Genomic DNA, 23,679 nt, shown 5'->3' on the forward strand with positions numbered 1-23,679 from the left:
AAAGACTTTGAAATGTCTTTGAAAGCCCGTTTACATCCAATAAACACATTTATTACTGTCTTCACTTAAGCCAGGACTTAAGTGAAGTTACAGTTCAAGTTACAGCAAGAATCATAGGAAGCACGTCAGAAGTAGAGATCCATAACGCAGCCCCATTAAATCCAATAATCACCATTTCTTCTGTCCCAATTATGCTAAGATATTTGATGAAACAATTTCAGCTCACCTCTCTGTTACCATCAGCGCAAAGAACTGAAAACCACAGCACTTCAGACAAATTCTCAAAGCACCTCTTTTGTCCCCTTTAAATTAATCCAAATCAGTTGTGCATTTTGTAGAACTGCTAATGCTCCCCACATGTTCTCTCTCAAACTGAAAGTTCTCTGTTACGAATGCCTCACATTGAACAGAAAACTGTAAGAAGTCCTTCAAACGACCCAAAGTGCCTTTCTTTCTTTAAACTTCCATTTGAGCATATAAATCCAACCTGCCCAAATGAAGAGCTCAAACGAAAAACCTAATGCCACCATTAAGCTTCCTTTAAGAAAGTGTTCTAAATAGACTTTGCATATTTGGAAACTTGTGGGAAAAAAAGAAGTTACATCAGGTTCAATAAGCTACACTCTTAAAACATTAGAAAATTCTGCAGCATCTTCTACAGGATTATTCTATCTACCCCAGGATTTTGAGAGGCAACTACAGGACCTTCACAGTCTCCACAGCTTTGAGAACTCTTTGCCAGCATACACATACAAATATATCGTCTGCCGTACCTGTAGAAAGACGCATCTGCATGGTATAGTATCAGTAAGATGGGGTGTAGGCACAAGCTTAACTCTGGTCTCAGGGAATGAGGTACAATAGTTTCGCACATTTTCTTAACCAGAATCAGCGTCTCTTCTACACTTCTGTACAGTACTTATGAAAACAATGTTTTTGCACCAGTTCTGCGTATCTTCCCTGTAACAAAGAGCCAGACACAGTTACTGACTTGAGCCATGATTCTGTCTTAGAGAAAGCACTGCGGTTCCACTGGGAAGACACTTGCAGCTCAAGCTCTTGGAGGGAAAGGGCATAGAGAAGGTTCAACATACGAAAGGATAGCTGCAGGACGTATCTGCTGTAACACATGCATAAATCCACATAATAGAAAACAGAAGGGAAAACTGTACATTGAAAAAAGGTTCAGATGCATATTTCAGCTATTAAAGGACAAATAAAAACAGCTGGTTTCCACTGCAGTTACAGCTAGCTTATGGCTTCCCTCAGGTATCACAGGACAAAAAGAGCTCAGAGATACTTATGATTCCATTCCACAAGAGATAACGAGAATAAGATTATGTCAAAAAAAGGCAACCCAAAGAGTTGTGTGAAAAGGATAGATTATTGGTGCTAACCTTGCTGGATAAAGCAGACGCTCCAAAAACAGTGGCTGGTCATGCAGAGCAGTAGCTGCTTTTGTTAGACCACATACTTGGAAAATAATATATGGCCAAGATCTCATGGAAGAACTCAGGAAGGGCAGGCATGCTCTAGCTCTATCATGTTCAGCCAATCTCAAAGTGCCTATGTACTAAAGCCAACAGAATGGGTGTACAAAACTGTTGCAATGACAAATAACGTAGATAGATTACACATTCAGATTGAGCAGAGGCTTGACACCAGTACCTGGGGGTACTGATGGATGGGAAGCTGGACACAAGCCATCAGTGCCCACCCTCCCAGCCCAGAAAGCCAACTATATCCTGGGCTGCATCAAAAGCAGCATGGTCAGCAGGGTGAGGGAGGTGATCCTGCCCCTCTACTCTGTGCTAGTGAGGCCTCACCTTGAAGAGCTGTGTCCAGATGTGGATTACTCACTAGAGAAAAAAAACACAGATCTGCTGGAGCACATCCATGTCAGGGCCACAGAAATGATCCACGGAATGGGAACACCTCACCTATGTGGACAGGCTGAGAGAGCTGGGACTGTTCAGCCTGGAGAAGGCTCCAAGGTGATGATAGCAGCCTTTCAGTATCTAAAGGGGAGCTACAGGAAAGAAGGGGACAGACTCTTTAGCAGGGTCTCTAGCAACAGAACAATGGGAAATGGTTTCAGGCTCGAAGAGGGTAGATTTAGGTTAGATATAAGGAAAAAAAGTCTTTAACAGCGAAGGTGGGAAGGCACTGGCACAGGTTGCCCAGAGCTGTGGTTGATGCGCTATCCCAGTAAACTTTCAAGGTGAGGCTGGATCAGGCCCTGGGCAGCCTGATCTAGCTGTGTTGTCCCTGTTCACTGCAGAGGAGTTGAATTAATGGCCTTCAGAGGCCCCTTCCAACTCTAAAGATTCTATAATTCTATTATATGATTTCATAAAAATCTTGCAATATTTGCACATTGTATAGGCACATACCTTGTTCAAGTAAAACACTTGATACTCACAGTATCTATACAAATTGTTATTTTTATCAAAAGATACAAGCAAGACTTTGCATAAAGACAGGCAGAAGTTATGACCATAGAAAAATAATTTTATAATACAAAAAACCACTGCAAGTAGAACTGAGGTTTTTTTCCACTTTTTCTAATAATAAATTGATAGGAAGAAAGATCTAATATACCCTGCAATATCTGCTCTTCTTCCAAGCTATAGTACTCTGACTGATCCCTGGCCAGTAAACACATCCAATATGACATAAAGCATCATTGCTGTCATTCTTCTTGTATCACATTGTATTAACACCTAAAGCTCACAATTTTATTTTTTTTCCAGAACAATTCCAAGCCCTTGTCATGGGTCTCAGACCAAACCTCCTCCTCAATTCTGATAGTAACGCACCTGATGATTCGCAGACAAAGGCATTAATATTTTAAAACAAGACATGGCACTCTTTTGGTCTACATACTGCACACAGAACAAATGGTGCTGCCTTCTTCAGGACTCCCCAGGATTTTGAGAGGCAACTAAGACACAACGGCCAGACAAGTGAAGCACAATCAGCAAGGCAGTAGTAGCAGCTACAGCAAGCAGAGCTGTCCAAACAGCCACACAGTAGAGAGAAGAGCTTCATCTTCACAGGAGCTTTAAAACTACCCTGTCAAAGAGTCACTCTGAATCAAGACTTCAATTAAGTTTCAAGTGCAAAAGTTTTTGGCACTGTAGTGTTCTCACTTCAGACCTGCATCCTCATTTACAGTGGATGTTAAGGCTTCATCTTAGCTCTGTAATTGTTAAATACCTACAAATTAAATTTATTAACATTAAGGCACAGCTAAGTGTCTTAAATAAACAAAGAAAGTCATGTAGCTGCCAAAAAAAAAAAAAACAGAAAGACTTTTCCCCATGGAGTATTAACTCACAATAAACGTAACTAGAATAATAGAATAAAAGGCTAAAGTTGACAAATCTTAACAGCAATTTACAGTAAGCAGTATAAGAATTGTTCTTCCTTAACTAAGGACCCTGAACATCAACAGGTGCAAGAGTACCTCTATAGTTTTCAATTAGTTAGATAACACAAAACTGTTTTTGCCAAATCCTTTCACATGAAAGACGACTATAAATCTCAGTATAGGAACACTCAAATCTTATTCCTGAAAATTAGCACTGGCATTTTAATCAGGATCAAGGCAAAATAGAATAAGTGGAGTTATGAAAATTTATTCCTGGGTGCTGGAAGTCCTTAGGCTGGGCATATAATACAAACTCAACTTGAGACAAATACACGTGTGTGTGTGTATATATCAATGGATTAAATTAAGCTGAAATGCTCTGGAGTTGAATGGTATGCAATACAGCAGAAAATAGTATTCCCAACAACTTTCACGCTCATGTTGTTATGCTCTATTCCTTCCTTGCACTGCTAAAAACAAAGCAGAACAGAAAACCCCACAACACTTCCATACACTACAAATTCAACCTGAAACTTGCAAAAACTCAAGTCTTAGTAAATACTGGCCTGCAGTTAATACATGCTCTGAAACTGAAGTCCTAAAGAATTCCCTAGACATTCCCTAGACAAGTGAATCCATTAATGCTCCACTTGGATATTAGGACATAAAACACTTGTGCACTTCCCACAATCTAGAGCTATAATACACTAGAGAGATGAAAATCCCACAACTTCCAAATGGGAGCTTTAATGACACGAAAACTATTTCTCTAAAGCAAAGTAAAGCCTTCAAAGCAAAAATGACAAGAAGCTCTGAGGCAAGGGTGCTACAGGACAAGCTATGACTTCTCAGAAAGCAGCCCTAGCTAGCCAGTGTTGACACTGCAAAGGCAGCAATATTTCTAAACAATGCTTTCCAGGGATATTGTGAGGACAATCATAATTCCAATACAGACGGGCAGAAGGGAAACAGTCAAAGCAAGATGTTTTTATTACACTTAACAGTCTCGGTCACCTCTAGCTCCTGACTTTTGGTCCACATGTAACATGTAAGTATTAGTACTGAAAGTTAAATATATTTCAAAAAAGATTTAACAGGCAACAGATGTGAAAGTACATGCAAAAGGAAGCAAAGTACCCACTGTCAGTGAAACAATCCTCCTATTCCATGAGAGCTCTGATGGACAGGCACAGTTTATCACGAGGTTAGTATTAAAAACAGCAGAGGGTTTCTGACTGCTTCAATCAATCTCACACCAAAAAAATAAGACATCTGGTATGTAAAAATGCAAAAGAAGAGGAGAGAAAATATACAAGCTACAGGTTGAATCAAAAATTTAGCCTAGAAATGAAAACTTCAGCAGAGGATAGAAATTAGAAACAGATCTTGCACTTGACTTGGCTTTTTTTGGCTGTAATGAACCAAGCCAAAAAACCCCCATACAAGCACCCTTCAGTTCCAGAAGGCTGAATCTGGACTCGAGCTTCATAGCCTGGCTCCTATGCATTCAGCTCTAAAAGCATCACTGCTGCCAGAGTACAACAGCACCTAACAGAAATATGCTTTCATACAGGAACAACTACAATACATACACAGTAATAAGCCTAATTGCCCCCAGTGAGTTCACATGCAAACAGATTAAAACAAAGCAACCACACATAGAATCTCAAAACCCTGTGCTGACTCCTGCACTCCAGGAAGGAATAAAACATGAAAAGTGTTTTTTAAAACCTCAATTCAGGATACTGCATTGGTCTGTTTTGTCAAAGACATTCTTAGATCCAACAAGAACAAGTTTCCCTAAAACGTTTGTAATTTCATTCATATTTATAAAATCATCCCAGACTCTGCACTGTTTCTCCTCTAATACTTAACACGTAGGCTTGTTCAAATCAAATGTAGTAAAAGAGAATCTGTTCCTGCATGATGCAGCCTAAAGTTTGCTCTCAATGGGAGGTATTTGAGGAATTCTGTAGGTTGCTTTTGCTCAATTCAAATTCCCATAAAGGCCATTTCATAATACTTCCTGGGGGCAGGAGAAGAAGTTCTGTAGTATTTAAAGTCTGAATCTTCTGACAACAGCAGTACTGTGGAAATAAATTGAAGTCGAAGTTTCGCGTTAAGAAAAGTGACTATATTCCAATTCTTAGCTGAGAATTAATGAAGCAAGACCAAACAAGGTAAACAATTAGGGCACTGAATCTGCTACATAAGTGCTGAGAAAAGCAAGCAACAATAGCACTCATAATAAATCAGCTGCCCATAGCATCTCTCATAACATTACCTGAATGTGAACATTAACTTTAGACTAACATTGAGTCTACAGAACACAGGAGAACATTAGTCCTATCACAGCACAACCGCCTCTGTTCCTGCAATCCTAAAGCTCATATGACACATACTATTCCTTCAAACTTTTCCTTGTGAGAGCAGTGTTTTAAGAAGGGTTCTTCCAAGACACCAACACTATGATGCCATCATCAAGTGGCCAAGATCCACAATACCCGAAGTAATAAACAGTTCATGCTATTAAAATGCTGTAGCTAGTTGTCTGTCAACAACACTTCATATTTCCTTCACAGTTCAGAATATAATCCTCTTTAGGGACATACAAAGACAGCAGAACAACACATAATCCAAGATTCTTCAGAGCAGCCACAACCATCACACTTAACTGTCAAATGCTATGCATCTCTGATCTCTTTAACGTTCTTAAAGGGTAACCTATATAACAACTTCAGCAAGCAGCAAAGACAAAAAAAAAAAAAGATTTTGTAGCACACTATGAACACTGCAAAGCTGACACATACTTCCTAGATTTGCTTCTCAAGAGATCATTTCATTTATTCCTTCTCTTTTTTAGTCATGTAGAACTTCACTTACCAATACAGGCATGGACTCTCACTGACAGCTGGGTCCTCAGAATTATGCTGTGCTTCTTGCCCCTCCTAGAAAGAGAAGAAAAAAAAAAAAATGTATGAAACCAATAAAGAAACTCAAATTTACTTGAGCTTGGGGGGGCGGGGGAGGGGGGAAGAGGGGTTAGGATGAGAGGCAGTATTGTGGATTTGTCTTTTTTTCTTACAATGTAAGTCTAATTTAATCAGCAATAAATTATTTTCCCATAAGCCCGTTTTGTCCTTACAGTTATTGGTACATCATAAAAAAAAAAAAAAAAACGAAAACAAAACCACCAAAACACCGCAAACAAAATGCTCTTTCATCTTGTATTTTCTCCATCCCGTTGAGACAGGAACCGTGGCTAGGTGGGCATCTGGAAATCACAACAAGGTCAACTCCTCACAAGGATTCTCTGTAAATCCGTATTTAAGAAATACCCAGTGATGACACAATTTAATTTTCACAGAAATACTTTAAAACTAGACTTAGTCAAATATGAAAAGAAAATTCAATACCAAGGCAGAAGATGCTCATGCTTTCACAGAGTAGTTATGAGCAAATTTTTCAAGGCTATAATGCATATTCTGGACTGCTGTGAACAAGTGCAGATAGCTGGTCAAAGGAGGCAGTTCTACCACAAGTTCACCCTTGTGAGACTCCACTTGCGGTATTGCACTCAGCTCTGAGGCCCCCAATATAAGGACCTGTTGGAGCAGGTCCAGAAGAGGCCACAAAGTTTATCAGATCTGTGGATATCTCATCCCTTGAAGACAAGACGATCTAATGTAGTTGGCAACTCAGCCAACAGTGAGGAGTAGAAATCAGATGAACTTCAAGGTCCCCTCTATTCCAAATCATCATACAGTTCTATGATACAGATAGATGTACTTTTCATGCCGTAAAACAAAACTGAGTTCTATTTTACTGTTTCAATTTCATCTTGGTCATGAACGAAATGATTATCTTAATAAGCTGCTACATTCCTCATCTGTTTTCCTCATGAGTTACTATTAGTTGTATTATTTCAATCTAGAAAAGAGCACCATTATTTATTTCTAGGAACTAGTCAGCTGGCATCAAGTCACAGGCAGCACCTTGCTTCTCCACCCAAACCTGCTCACATGATGGAATATGGGAGAGCAAGGAAACTCAAAAGTATTTTCCACTTTTACAACAGTACATTTTCCCTCTTTCCTGTGTAACTAAAGACATAATTGATTGTGGGAAAACTTGCCAGAAGTGAAACTATTATTAGAACTCAGATGCAGCTTTGAGTTATATTAACCCTGGACTCAACACTACACAGAAGTCAGAGGCAAATTAAGAAACAGCACAGTCTTCCTCAGCTATGTGCTTTGAGAATGCTGAGAGATTTCAAGGTTCACCTTTTGCACCTTTTCAAGGTTCAACCATTCTGATGTCCATCAGAATTTCCCGATCTGTAACTTAATCAGAACAAAATCATCACTTTCCAGATAATAATACAGTTTCCCCCCTCCCCTCCTACCCCTTATTTCTCATTACTTCTATATCCCCTGTCCAACATCAGATTTACTCTAGAAAACTGCTTTTCTTCAACCACCCTTTCTTGATGGATCTGCCTCACTCTGGCATATCTCATCTTCAAAGGCATACAGCAAAGGTAAAAATAAAAGAGTTTGAGGTGCTGTGACTCTTTACATACATTCCTCATTCATGTTACTTCTGAATCTTCTGGAAACAGGGAATAGTTTTGACAAGGTCTTTGGCTCAGATGTACTTCCATGAAAACATCTTCAGCTACCAAGTTGCGGTTATATCTACCCAGTTAGTTACAAGACAAGGAATGAGCAAACCAATACAGCACACAATCAGTAGAACTGCTAACAACTTCATGTGCTCTCAAGGATTCAAAGCTGTTGGAAATCTAAAATACCAACCTCAAAGGCAACATCTCACATAAAGGCCCCAAGACAGCTGTGCAACTAAATTTCTTACACATGCAGCTTCAAATGCATAAGTAAGCCCAGTGACCTTAACAGAAATTACAAGCTATTTATAAGCTTCAGGACATGTTTCTTTGAGCAAGGAAAACCAATTTCAACCACAGTAAGCACATAGAATCTTCATTTCCTGGCAATAATTCATTTTACTAAAAACTTAATGCAAAAAGAGGGGGGTGAAGGGGTGGATGGGAGAGAATCAGTTTACTACATAGAAATAAAGCAAATAAAATCTAATTTCAGACAAGCATCATTGAAATCCCAACTGAAATTCCATTCTCCAGAAATAATGGTGAAGCCATGGTAAAGTTGAGAAACTCAATCAGGAAGAAGTTGATGAAGAAAAAAGAAAACTCAGGTTTCAAGGATGTTGAGACTACAAAATACAAAAGAGATTCCAGCAGTCAGGCTGTGCCAGAAACAAAACAGCATGAGGGAAATAAGGAAGAGTCCTTTAGTTTGGCATGAATCTTTCAGTCCAGCCATTAATTCTACCATAAATTTCTATTAAGGGACAAGAAAATTTGAAGCAATACAAGTCATACTTGAAAAATTTCCTCTCACAACAGTTGAGTAAATCCTCTTGCGACTGTACCACAACTCTACCCACTGATCTCAAACCAAAGCAAAGCTCATTTGCAATGCTGTCACTTTTACTGCCTACTGTTCTTTATGTTAATGCATAGGCTGCCCTATCAAAATCAAATGCTGAGGCATTTGAGATTGACAAGTGCAACACAATGCTTTCTCCAGGAAGTTTCACCAAACAGTAAATAACACTCCAGCATTTCTACACTCCAGTTTTCTACACTCCAGCATTCAAACCTTCATGGCCATGATCAGTCTTTCACATTATACAGGTTTAGTATCATGTAAATTCCTCACAGCAAGGCCAACTCTGAACCAGACAGTATCAGATAAACCAGACACCCATTTATATTGTCCAAGCCTCTGCTGAAATATCAGATGTTATCTTCATCATCCTTCATGAACACAAGCAAAGCAAGCACAAAACATTACTGGACAGCGCTAACTACTGCTACAAATGTTACCACTTCACCCTAAAAATGGCATTAGGCTGGATAAAAACTAACCTCAATTTAGTAACCGAGTAAATCTTCCAATAATAAACACTGAAAATGCTTTAAGATTTGGCCAGCATGTAAAGCCAGCTTAACTTGACAACCTACCCTGTAAGAGTTCTGCATCTGCTACCTACATTATGCCTGACATAGTGATCCAAATGTTATGAAAACCTACCTAACACAGACACTGCTTTTAATGGAAAGCTTTCAAAGCACACATGTATAACACATGCTTCATATTTTCTGACAGCTTCTCATTGCACTCAGGTTTCTTAGTATATCATCAATCTCCTCCAATAATCATGTCCATGTTTTTCAAGAGGAGTAACTTAATGAGAACAGTTTCCAACAAGAATCCCTAAGCTCAGTGAGCCACTGATTACTCAGAGAAGAGCTTGAACAACAGCACACTATCAGAGACAAAGGTGTGGCAACAGACTTTCTCTAATGTATGTTACCTATGCAACTACCTTTCACATTTTTATTTCAGCACCTATGCATGTCCATCTTCAGTTGCACACATCTTTCAGATACTCAAGAACGCTTCTGCAATGGTGTATTACTTCACAGTCAGTTGCTTCATAGTTTAAGTTATTCAACATCAGTGGAAAACAAACTATTCCTTGTTGAGTGCACAAGAAATGGATTTTTTTTTTTGCAGGAGTTCAAACACTCACATCAGGTTTTTCGTAAAAAAAAAACAGATAGGCAAGCCAGCTCATACACAATAAGCAAAGTGTTTCTTAATCTACCATAGTCAGACAGCATAAACCCTAGGTTCTGATTTCAAAGCTGTGAAGTATAGTTTGACTGCAGTTTCAGTAAGATAGGCTTCTCTATTCTATTGTAGATTTAAGAGATGGGGGGAAAAAAAGAATTCTGAAACATTAAAAAATGTTGCATAAAAGCTAAGTCTTCTAGAGAGAGCAAACATACACAAAGAGAAATTAATAATCTCTTGAAAGTTATCACCAAGTTATGTCTAAATAAATAACCTTTCTGAGGTTCTTCACAAATAGCCATTCAACAATCCAAGTGCCACGTTCCAGTTCACGTTATTCTTGTTAAATAACAAAAGAGCTCAAGACAAAACCGGCAAAAGCAAGATCGAATGCTGAAATTCAATTCCAAATACTCTACAAATGGATGACAACATTAACAGCTCTCTGGCACAGCATGCAACTTGGAGGCAAACACACAAATTTCATCTTTAAATGACTTCAAAGGATTTTCTGTCCCTATCTCACTTTTTCCACCTCACAATCTTGAGTGAAGTCATAATGCATCTGCAGCCTGTTATTGCAAGTCACCTAGTCATTTCACACAGGTTTTACTCAGAGCATTTCTAGACAATAACATATTGACTAAAGCAACAATCACTGGACAAGAGCAGACAAAAATAAGTAGAAAGATAATGCATGTTCATATTTTGCTTTAAAAAAATCTAATTTGACTAATTCACATAAAAATCTCAATCACACAGCATACACTCAAAAATTTGGCAGGGAAGATGTTGCAGATAGCAGTGTACACAACAGTATGCAATGGAACAAAGTATGTTGATGCTTGTGCCCATTTTTTCCTTTCCCCCACAAATTGTTGCAATATTGTTCTGTATTGTTCTGTATTTTCCAACGTGCATTTAAACAGTGAACTGTCTCATTACCTATTAAAAACCTATACACCAATCAAGAAAGATCTTGTAATGCCAGCAAAAGAAAAAAAAAAAAAAAAAAAAAAAAAAATCACAGTTTTTCACAGGCTCACCAACTGCATAACTGTACCAGTAAGGACTACACACTGTCAATACAAGGTGTCATGTTTTATACCCACCTGCTCTTTACAAGCTCAATACATAATAACAATAATGCAGATAGATCTTTCCCTCCCTCCCCCCCTTTCCCTTTTAAAATGGAAGAATTCCCTTTTAGAATGGAAATGAATCAGTATGGAAGGACAAAGTGGAAGAAAACTAGAAACTCAAAAGAGTCATGTAAAACCTTAAAGAGAATCAACAAGTATGCTTCATGATCTACTGTAATAATGCATGTTAATGCTTACTAATATATTCTGAGCAAATACTAATGAAGTTCTGGGTGGAGTTTTCTGCTTAACTCACCAGAAAGCAATGATCTTTTTCCTACAAAAACATGAATCACCTTCACATACTATGAAAATGCAGCAACCTTAAATGGTGGAAAATCTGTTGCATTTTTTTCTTTTTAGAAATTTCTGTGCAGACGTATTTCAGAAACTGGAATATCCTCACTCCTTCCCCTCCTTTCTGAATCATCATGATGGCTATTTCTGTTTTAAATGGCTTATTTTCCATGCATCAAACCAAACATTTTAAGGGCCCTTGGAAGTTATTAAGGACTGCCTATTGCCTTCACGGTCTAAATGACCATTTATCAAGAGCTGTCCTTATTCGTGCACAAAGCTGTGTGCCCCCCTTCCATTCCCAAAAGCTAATCAAGACTTTGACCCTCATATACTTGTTTCAGCAGCAAGTTTAACTGGTCACATTGTGAAACAGTGATGGCATTTACAAGTTAAAAATCTTTATTTTTGCAAGAAGAAAAACAATTTTGAATTAGCAAACAGTAAAGGAATTTGCATTAGAAGCACTGTTGTAGTGATTTAACTGTTTGTGGAGAAAAAAATAAAAAAGGCTTCTTGTCAACTTTGCATCATGTTCTTCAGCAAAAATAACACAACTTGACCAACACTGTTCAAGCCTTCAGTTATGTACTTCCCACTCATACTAGTAGCACTTGCTGGCTACAGATTTTTCCCAGGCATCTTTAGACTAAGTAACATCCAGTCATTGGCTTTGATACAACCTGCACTGTAATGCTGACGTTGCATTTGGATTTTGATTTAAATCCTCTTTTCATTTAGAGCAACAGATGTCTTGAAACAATCAGGATTTTTGAACAAGAAATCAGAAAAACCAGCCATGAATGTTGGGACAAAGTGGCAAGGAGCAAAGTAAAACAAAAATCTCCTGCAGCTGGATCAGCTGGCACTTCAGGCAAAGAGCTCCTTTGGTGCTTCTGACAACAACAGGATCTAGCTTAACCAGACAGTTACATTTGGTCCTCAGAATGCACTTAGTTTAACCAGAATCAGCTACAACCATTTTAAAACTGTCCCACTTTGCAGAAGGACATGGATACATGTACATAAGTGCATGTGCTTATAAATTCTACCTTGAATGATAGATTCACTTCTTTGGCTTTATTGTCTGCTTTTTAGAAGTTTTCTACTTTCATATTTGGCAAGAGTTATTTCATAATATGACACACAAGATCTTAAACAGCATTTTGCCTTCAGGCCAAATCTTATTTCTCCATATTAATCTAATTTAGAAAATAGGCTGTATTTATTGCTGGGCCACTAATGGTTTCATTTGCAGGAACAATTACTGAACAGTAAACATGAAAAAGCAAATTAATATTTTGTTGTGCTGTTATGGTCTTAATCCTGGTAGAAATCACAACTTGCACAGCTTCATTACAGAAGACTGGGCTAGTCCCAGACTTGCAGTGGTTTAAGCTGTTAGCTCACCACTGCAAGTTAAATTCAAGACTATTAGTATTCGTTTTTTAATCAGAAGTAGATTATTACCTTAGTTTAATCAGTGGTAAAAGAAATAAGAAAAGAAAAACCACACACCAATTGCACAGACAGATGAACTCTCATGGTATAAATGAGAGCGTGAACTTGCTTATACAAACCTACTTTTTATTTACCATAGTGTAAAAGCAAGGACATAAACTGTTGCATAGAATAGGACACATAGCAAGTTCACAGCTTTTACTAATTAGTCAGCACAAGCTTGTTTGGCTGTCAGTACATTCTGAGCAAGGATGCCAGTCAGTTGCAGCAGCAGACGGTGGGTATACAACATTTTACTGAAGGCTGTTGTTCTAAGTTGGGATCCTCAGAATCCTCACATTTATCCTTATTGTCACAGCAGGCGTCAACCTCTGAGCTGCTCTACAGCCCTTCCTGGCAGCCCTACTAGCAGATGATCTGTTTACTGACAAAGGAAAGGATTTCCTCCGCACGCAGTTAAGAGAAACATTTCCAAGCCTCGAGAGCTGCTCACTTCATAACCTCCTCATCAGTGAGGATGGCAGAGTGCAAATGCAGCCATTAGAGGACTTTGACAATAAAGCAAACTGTTCTCAAATAGAACAGCTGGCACCAGTTGTTTTCACAAGCTGCTTTTATTTAAGTTTCCACCTTAAAATATTGGGCTCCTCAGCTATGTGTGTATGTAAATCTAAATACCAAATTAAACTTTTAGAAAGTGTTGACCTAGGAACAGCTGTAAGAAACACATTTTTTGCATCAGTGCTTCACACAGTATACAACAGTCTGGGAAAGAGCTAAGCACAATAGTATTTTAGCAATACTTTTACAGTTGAACAGTTTTTGAACAAAAATGCTACAAAAAAGCACATTTGTGTATTTTGTGTACTTATGTACTACAAACCACATATTTACCAGTGGTGATAACAGAAAAAGAGATCTTTTAACTGTCTCCAAAAAGCACTATAGGTTAATTCCCCCTACAGCACAGCTGTGAGTAAACTTTGGCTAAAGTAGGAGACATAGCTGATTCAATACTGACAATCATAAGCTCTAAAATCATGAGTCAAGCTCTCTCAAAACAAACAAAAAACCCAACCTATCAGACAAAAGCAGACTGCAGAGCACTTCTAGTGCTTGCAGTGATTGCCTGTTATGAAAAAAAAAAAAATTGAGAAACACCTACAGTTCCATCTGCATGTTAATTTTAACATTCCATCTCATTTATTCAAATTGATAAACAAGTAACCTTAGGACTACAGTAAGACTTTAAAAAGTTACTCAAAGTTCTGAAAACACTGGTAGGAACAGCTACTGCTCTGTAACTTTAGGAAGAAGGAGAGCAGAAAAGCTCTAACTTATACATCCAGAAAAACAGTTTAATAAGAAAACTGAAAACTTTATGGCAATTTCTTATGCAACAGTAAAGTTTCAGCTTTACTGACTGAGTGAACAGTCAGTTTTTACCTCATACATCACAGACTGGAATCCTGTTGCCCTATAATAAGTCCTTATTTTCTATAACTTACTGTAACCTCTCAGCTGAATAGATCTGGTCTCTAATCAAGGAGCATAATTAACAGTAGAGGGGTCACTTGGGGAAATCCCTTGAGCACACCAGGCTATTCAGAGTCTATGAGAGGTGGGATCAAAGACTGTCATTTGAGTCACTCTGTTAGTCAGCACCATGCAGTACTGAGTTCCTACAGATTTCTGAACCTCTGCTTTCCTTGCAGCTGCATGTTACGTGATACATGAAGAACACCTTAAGCAAAATACAAGATACTTCCATACTCCACCTGCTCTAGATACTCATCAGCTTAATTAAACTTTCAGCCCTCTCAGTAAAGAGCAGATTTTCTTGATAGTATTTTAAATTGAAAATATTTATTTTATGCAAGCATTTATTGCAATCATCCACTAGTGTTTTCAGATTCGGCATTTCATCAGAGGAATGTCTAAGCATCAAAAAATGTATCAAAACTCAGATGATCAAATGCATTTTTCTAAACGTAAATAAACCATTACAATGAGCTATTTCATTCCCTGCAGTTTGCAACAACACCATGACAGACTTCCACAGGCACCTCCTTTATTTTTCTTATTTGAACTGAGAAACCCTACAGAAGACAACAGAAGAGGACTCTTCCATCAGTACGCTAGTAAAAATACACTGTCCAAAATAATACAAAATGAGTGGACAGTCTGCTAGTTTGCTCTGTGGCTTCACGAAACAAGTCACATCATTTTTGTTAGACAAAAGTTAAGTCAATCTTCAAGTGCATCCCCAATTTCTTCCTGTTAAAAAGTGACAGAAGATTTCCTTTTCACAGCTGTGTTAACTGTAACAGCTAAGCAGGTAAGAAGATTCGTTACACTGAGGTTCAACTAGTCCAATCAGTTTGAGCCAAGGAGTCTAAAAGGAGATGTAGAAATAAAAAAAAAACAACAGTAAAATGATTTGTCAGAAGTACTTCAAAACAATCTTCCTGCTAAACAGAGGTCTTAAAAACATTCCCTGAGGAAAACCCCGTTGCTTGCAGCATGCTATCTGAAAGAGCTTTTGTATTCTGTGATTTAGGACCGTGTTACTTTGTGTTACCATTCGTGTCTGTTAAGACATGCCCATAAAAATTTGGACAACTATACATTAATTTAAATACATACACTTCTTGAGAGTACTTGCTCATTCTAAAAGATCACAAGTAAACCAAGTAAAAGATCATTATCTATTTCAGGCACCTTAAAGAAACAGAGCTGATTCTGCCTACCTCCACATTACCTCCTTACACAATTAGGGAGCCAAAAAATAACTTGCAGTATGAATTAAGGAAAAAAAAAACAACAAAACAAATACATGCCAAACTTGAAAAGCAAGGAGGTTACCAATTGCTCTGATTGACTTTGTCCCCCAGCTTGGCCACACTGCTGTTCATCCTCACTATCCCAAGCAAAAGTTGTTTAGAAATGATTTTATATAGTCCCATAGCTAAGTATCTAAAGTTGTGAACTCAACAAAAGAGTCCTATTCCAGCCTGCATTTTGCTCAAAGTTAGCCCTACAGACTAAAAGTAGCTTGCCTTTGTGTTGGGTTTTCTTCTTCCTTAAATACAAGTTTTGATTCTCCTGCAGTGAGGAGGAACTACCCAAAAGAATATTTTTTATTATATGCACAGAATGGCTTGGGTTGAAAGTAACCTTAAAGAGCATCCAGTTTCAATGCCCTGCCGTGGGCAGACTTGCCACTCCCACCAGATTAGGCTGCCCAGGGCCCTATCCAACCTGGCCTTAAACACTTCCAGGGAATGGTGCTTTCCCCTAGCTTCTCTAGGCAGCCTGTGCCAGTGCTTTATCTCCCTCTTTGTTAAGTAAAACATCTTCCTTTAACTTGTGTGTAGCTGCATGACTTTCTTATTCCTGTTACTTACAGCTACACATAATACAACTGTCTAATTGCCACCATCCTTTTCTTTCCTTCTGAATACAAATACCTCCGGTTTTTTGATATCTTGATCCAACTTTTCTAAGAGAAAACAGATAACTCTTCCCATAAAAAAAAAATAAATCTGTGCTTTAAAGTTAATGAAACATTCAGCATAAGACTCCTTTCAGCAGGTGTTTTTTTTTTTTTATACTTTGAGATAAGTTGCTGAAAACTAATAACAGAATATTCTGGTTATTTTTAATAGGAGTTTAGGACCTAACAGTAAAAAAAAAATAACAGTGAAAAAAAGCCATGAATATCCAGCTACTAAATCCCTCATTCAGAGTTCAGCAAGTTTCAGTGACCCTGATGAGCACAACAGTTCTGGAATGGTAAAGGTGTAGATCCTGAGGTGGCCTAATCTCAGAAAATTAAAAGCTTTGAAGATTAAGAGCAGGACCTTGAAATGACCCAGAGAGAAAGAAAGAGACTAAGTGGTTTCTGCAGCCAGCCTCTCACTGAAAGCAGGCCGCTAAGCCCCAAATGCCCTCAGCCGACTGCAGCTCAGCATTCCAGCTCAGTGCCTCAGTCTCTGCAGGAGCAAAAGATCAGAGCCACAAGTCCCTAGAATGGATTTTAGCTTGCCAGAAACTTGGTACAGAGGGAGACATTCCTGATTACATTTTCTACTTCATACCTAGAATATTTCCTTTGTTTCTGGATAACATTACAAGAGTCACATTTACTCCAAAATAACCAAGTTACTGGGTCCTACAAGGAAGCTACCTCATAGACTTCTAAAATCCTAGTTGTTGATCTTGCTCATCTTCATCCTACTCCCTCTTTAAACACAGACTAAAGCAGGATGCAGAAATCCAGCTGAAGCCTAACCAGTACTGAAGATAGCAAATGCATTACATTTCACAGGCTGTCTTAAAACATTCCTGTCTTACCTTATGGCTCACCTTATCTTTCTCACAGCACCATCAGCACTGCTTCCAGTTCCCTAAAACATCAGCTCTTTTCCTGCAGTGCTGCTGACAAGTCAAATACTCCTTTTACTTTGTTGCCTGCCTGACCAGCAGTACCTGCTTGCCTTTTACCTGCCCCTAAATACAAGGTTTTGTACTTTACTGTGCTGCATCCAATCAAAACAATAAGTTCTTGGGGCTCCAGCCTGAAAGTTACGTATGCAGGGTGGAGGGAGATGGAATCAGAACACCCTCAGCCTCACAACAACTAAATGGAAACTCAACCCCCACATCATTCAGCAGCCTTGCAGGTTAAGCACATGCTAGGATTATACAACAGATGTTGTATAAGGCTTGCATCTATCTATGGTCATCTCAGTAGAAGAACTGATGGGATCATCCCCTCATGCACTCACCACTTTCCTTCTGCAACAAGGCACGTGTCTTCCTGCTCATGCGCTGTTTGCTTGCTGCTTTACTCCACAGACCATACCTCAATGTTCCTTCTCTCCATTCTTACCACTACAGCCCTTCCCAACTACCAGTACCCACGCTATTTACCTTATAGACGAGGAAAGCAGGTCTGAAAGAGGACTGTAGAACAGACCTCAGGATCAGAGGGGTCACAATAGTAAAAGCGACTGCATCTAGCACTCTATTCTGATGTTGCACTAAAGGCATGCAGCTGTGCAGCTGAGGCTGGAGAACATAGTATTTCCATCTATCCACATTTGCTAGACAGATAACTTTAGAGAACGGGCAAAAACAAGGGCTATGGGACAACAGATACAGACTGTTCTCTCCATTTCACATAACTCATGCAATAGTAATTTGTATCTCAAGCTTTTATGATGTACCACAATATGTTGTCTCCTATTTCTCTATTCATCTTGGCACAGGAATGAAGGAACTCCCAGCAGACTTCACATTGAAAGCCAATGGAAGACTCAGTTGCTTGACTGACAACTGGTTACACAATTAGGAGGAAGCCTGCACACACTTGTAAAATACACAGTATAATCTGTTATTTTCAGCTCAGATCAGCACAGTAAACACAACTCCAAGAAACACAGCTTTACATGTTTGGTTTGGGGGTTGGTTTGTTTTTTTTTTTTTCACGTCCTTCTCTATTCTGCCCTGAGAACTGCCACTACATAGAGAATTAGAGTCCTGTTTCAGTAACTATTTATATCATGGACTTAAAATGCCCAAAGGAAACAAATTAAAGCCAAGGTGGAAGGAAAGTTGCATGCAATTTTGAGTGAGAAGTCCAGCAGTAAAAGCACTAACTGATCATTGGCTAGCCCAATTTTTCAGTTTAAAGTTTTAAGAAATAATCATCAGATGTGAGAGCTATCACCAAAGGTAGATCAACCTATAAAAGCAAAAGGGTGACATCCCTTAATCCTAAGAAGCCCTGATCAATTAAGGATGCAGTTAATTTTCTCTGGCACAGCTAGATTACTCACATGCATGAAGTCTATGCCAAAAGGCAACCATGTAATTAATAACAACTAGGTAGTCCAATATAGCAACAAACAAGGCAAAAATAGCTTTAGATCTTTTAGGCAAATTTAGCTTTAGACTTGTTGATTATACATCCTTAAAAAGACAATCACCTAAAAGGCCCAGAAAAGATATTTCTAAATTGCAAGTTTTACACATGCATATGTACACATATACACAGACACAAATAGATGCTAATCCTTTTTTAATTTTTGATTCTCACCACAGATTTTGGAAAACCATGCCATAGCAACAGGTGTGTGCGAGCAATAATTCAGGAAAAACTCAGTACAAGTTCCTTTTTCAAGAGTGTACAAGTATTCAAATTGCAAGGCAAAAATAAATCGAGTTTCTAACTTCAAGAACACCACTGACAAAATCTTCTACATCTGTCATTATGAAATCAGTAAGATCTGAATTGTAACAAAATACATTCACCAAGTTTCAAAGCACAATTCAATTGATTAGACCTCTCAAGACAGTCACTCTGACATTTCTTTCTCATACAGCTTCTCCTAAAAAAAAAAAAAAAAAAAAGATGGCATACAAGTAAATGTAGGTGGGGATAAGATTCTTAACCACAGAAAGAGAGGGGCATACATGTTCATGTTCCAGGAAAGGAACAGAAAATAAAATTCTGCATTGACCTAAATGCACGAAGTTAACCACAAAAACTCCTGAAATATTAATGCTTCTGGAAAGCATGCTTATTTAGATAAATTCAGTAAACACTTACCCAGCATCTTCCTGGAAGCCCTCCAATTCATCTCTTTGTTCTGCTAGAGTGGATTCTAAGTCCAGATAGGTACCATTGTGAGACAATTGAAGAGTGCAGTCATCAAGCTGTAAAACAAGTTTCAGATCAGATTTTAGCAATTTTTTTTTTTTATTTACCTCTAATTTAGGTAAACCCCCCCCCCCCTTTTTTTTTATCTACACAGACAAGACTTAAAGCAAACACATACAGGGAGTAGAAAATGGGTGGTGTTAGATAATTTAACAATCCCAAGTCCATATTCACTAGATCATGCTTGATCACAACAATATCAAGGGCTCAAAGAAGTTCAACAACTCAAGGAAAGGTAATAACAATCCTTTATCACATTCATGGTTTTTTTGTAGTTTTCTTGCTGTTGTCCTTTCAGCACCAGAAAAGTAAATTAGGGAGAATCCATCTGTGCTGAACCACCTGTATTAACTTCCCATCAAAATTTTAGGCTTCCAGCAATTCCCAGGAAGTCATACTTTTCTGGTATTGATTTCCAGATAAATTAATTATCCAATTTCCTATCACTGATTTATATACGCAAGAAAACAATACTGTTAATCTTCTGAGGGCTATTCTGAGTTAGCTGCCTTAGAAATACCATAGAAGAGCTATTTTTCAATATGTAACTGACAGAATACAACTTTTGACTTAGCTCACACCACTGCGTGCTTTGCACTGCTTACATCCTGAAATAAAAGTTCATCTTCTGTAGAAACAGAAAGAGTAGAGGAAGGAGCTGAAGTTGTATTTAAACCTGTTCCAATTTTTTTTTTTTTTTTTTTTAGCCCCCTGGTGAAAGAGTGAGCACCTCAAATAATGCGAACATGAGTTTTCGCTTTAACTCCTGGGGATTAAAGAAAGAAAAGAACCTCCAAGCCCAGCTCCCAGACATTAAGAATAACAACAGTATTACTATTCTGCATCTTTCTGGGTACAAAGGATATTATTAACCTATGCTAATTTAAAATACAGTCTTTAGAGAAGAAAGACTAAATACTGCTCTGGGAAACTTTCTCCCAGTAGCCCAGGATATAAAATGAAATGCTAATTTATTCAAAGTAATGCCAAAAGGCAAACTACTAATTAGATAAATGTTCTGCTGTCACTATGGAGATTAGGAGATTTGCCCACGATTTCCAATTATACTGCATAATTAGGAAAAAGGAACAGTGCTTTACTAATGTACTATGACTTTAGTGTATAAAAAGCATGATGAGAACAGGAAGTACTTCATGTACAAGATAAAGGAAAAAATAGTGCATTCTACCTATCTTCATCTCATCTCCATAATTTCAGCTGAGCATAGTATTCATTTAGGCTTTAAGGCATCATACACTGTATCCATTAATAGGAGTTATGGTAATGGAAGAAGCAGAATCTTTTGTTTCCCTTACTTAAGAAGGGATCTTGCCAAAAAGACTTTCTCACTTGTATGCACACACTCAGAAGGCAGCAAAACAACACTTTCAAAAGCAGAGTAAATATTATGGGAATAAACTCTTGAATGATATGGTATCATGCTACCGTGCGTCTTCAACTCCACTCACACTCTCATTTTATAGGTAGAATAGAAAAAGAAAATATATCTTATGATTATTTTTTTAATTAGTAAATTGTCTGACTTCTTCAGCACAAAGAATGACTGATGTTCACTCATTAGTGCTTATTAGTAGCAATTCATAATGTCGAGTCTCTCCCCTCTGTTCAGCGTTAATCTCATGTTTATCTGCTACGCATCACTTCTCCTTGTCCCTGGAGACAGCCTCTAGCTAGCTCATTTAGGACATGCTCTTCCCATTGATCATAACTCACATTAAAATTCCCTATTAGCCCTTATTAGCACATACATTCTCCTAGGACAATCAAAGGGCAAAATTTATAAGAAAAGTCTTTCAAAAAATAAACCATTTAACTGAGCAGTTTTGCATGACTGTGACAGCCGTTCAGCACTTTAGAAGTTATTCCCACTTCTTTACAACTCTTTTTAAACTCTTCGATATTTCCTACTTCTCCCAAAATTGAGACCAACATTCTGTTGTTGTTAAACAGCCTAGCTCATTAATTCTAACACCACAAGGTTTGGGGTTTTTTTTTCCATAAACTTTTTTTTAAAATTTCTCTTGACAGTCCCTTCAAATCATTACTCATATTCACATCTTCCTGCACAGTGCAAAAGAGCCAAGAAGTACACTGCATTGCAAAAAAGAAAATAAAAATTACATTTACAGTATAGTCTTTTGTGCAAACTTACGCTGTCTACTAATCATTTCCACAAAGCTACTCAAAAGCTCTTTAAAAAGTGAAACTGAATGATAGCTTCAACAGAAGAAAATGTATTGATACCCTAGTGAGCTGTCTCCACAATTAGAAACTCTTTAAGTAATCCCAAAATAGAGTTTTCCCACAGATAATTATATCGGGGAAACATAAGGGAAAGAAACAGGAAGATTACAAGCACTAGCCACACTGCTGCAATCATACTGAACTCAGCTATGAAAAAGCAAACAAAGTGATTAAATATTTAAAACATTAGAACACCTAAAACCAGAGTTTACCACACTCCCATCCTTTCAACATGTCAGCACAAATCCCTACCAGACAAGAAGAGAGGGTCGTCCTGCCTCTGATCCTCAGCAGGAACAGGCAAAACAAGGTCAGACTTGTCAAACTCCAGCTTTGCCATCCCTTTGAGTCACCCTCACTTCACCGACACCTCAACCCTTAGGGAGCCCTGGGAGCAACATTTCCTGATTGTCATGGGAAAACACCACTTGCAGTGCTCCTTATGGGTTCCAGGGAATGAGGAATACTGGACAGATGCTCAGTTCCACAACATCTTCTGCAGGTAACCAAATTCAGTCAGTGTGGCTAGTCACCCAATCTGTGGAGCCAAAATAACTGGTATCGTGAGGCCATTGAGCTCCAGAGGATGAAATAGTTCAATAGTACTACACAGGGAATGACTTCATCTTGTTTTAAACACTAACCCATACGAAGAGGTAACATCCACTTCTCTTCATTGAGAAGACAACCACAAACAAGCCCTTGTTACTGCGCAATGAGGAAGTTCACCATTTTGTATATTTGGAGCAGATGTTAGAAAGAAATTCCTTATTATGAGGGTGATGAAGCACTAGAACAGGATGCTCAGAGAAGCTGTGGATGCCCCCATGGATCCCTGCAGGTAGTTGAAGGCCAGGCTGGATGGAGCTCTGAGAAACCTGGTCTAGTGAGAAGGCATCTCTGCCAACGGCACAAGGTCACAAAACTGTCCAGTTCTGGCACGCTCTTCCCTTCCCATTGGTGATAACTCACACTGAAATTTCTTATGAACATAGGATGCGTGCTACTTGTGTACACTATTCCACACAGTTCTACAATTCCCCAAATTATATAGCTTAAGGACCAAGAAACCACAGGACAACAGCACAACAAGGAAAGACAACTATCAGACACTTATCTGATGCCACTTACGTTACCACTGCTGCCTTCAGATACTACAACAGAGGCTTTATTGAATAATAATTAAAAAAAAAAAAGCAGGGTTTAGTTATTGTTTTCACCTACTGTTCTTAGTTCCTTGCAATCCAAGAGCAACACCCAAACTGCAGATAAGAGGTGGCAGGGTGGAGGCCAGAAGAGCAAAGCACAGAAACATACAACAAGGCACACACGTGCCCCAGGCTGTGCACTGTGGTCTGCTCCTGCAGGCATGCACTGGTCATTATGCTCATGAAGCACTGTGGGTAAATAATCCAACACAAAGTCAACAGACACTGTGCCATGCCAACTGAAACTTGTTGAAGCCTGCTTTCCTTCATAAGACACTGCTATGAGTTAGCACACACACCCCAAGCAAACTTCCCTTAGGCTTGTTTAAACCCCACTGTCCAAAGGCAGTAGTAGAATGGCAAAGGTTAAGAGGGGGTAGAAATGCCAGATTCACCCTCCCTGCTGTTCAGAAAGCTAACAGCAGAACCACAAATCATTAGAAAAATCTCCTTGCTGTTTATTCCAAGACCACAAATGCAATTTTTTACTATTTATAAAAAACAACTCATGGAGAAC

At 38.5% G+C, this 23,679-nt stretch overlaps 1 protein-coding gene across 10 annotated transcripts in view; it reads right to left on the reverse strand.

Annotated features, from left to right (window-relative positions):
* FHOD3 (formin homology 2 domain containing 3) overlaps nt 1–23,679 on the reverse strand; it is a 360,868-nt gene that overhangs the window by 311,324 nt on the left and 25,865 nt on the right. For all 10 annotated transcript variants that reach the window (XM_048940651.1, XM_048940649.1, XM_048940648.1 and 7 more), the window contains exons 2-3: nt 19,579–19,685; nt 6,257–6,321 (exon numbers count right to left, since the gene is read on the reverse strand). In XM_048940651.1, the coding sequence (XP_048796608.1) occupies nt 6,257–6,321; nt 19,579–19,685 (172 nt within the window). The remainder of the gene's footprint in view (nt 1–6,256; nt 6,322–19,578; nt 19,686–23,679) is intronic.

Source organism: Lagopus muta, chromosome 3, assembly GCF_023343835.1.
Source record: "Lagopus muta isolate bLagMut1 chromosome 3, bLagMut1 primary, whole genome shotgun sequence".
Classification (NCBI taxonomy): domain Eukaryota; kingdom Metazoa; phylum Chordata; class Aves; order Galliformes; family Phasianidae; genus Lagopus; species Lagopus muta.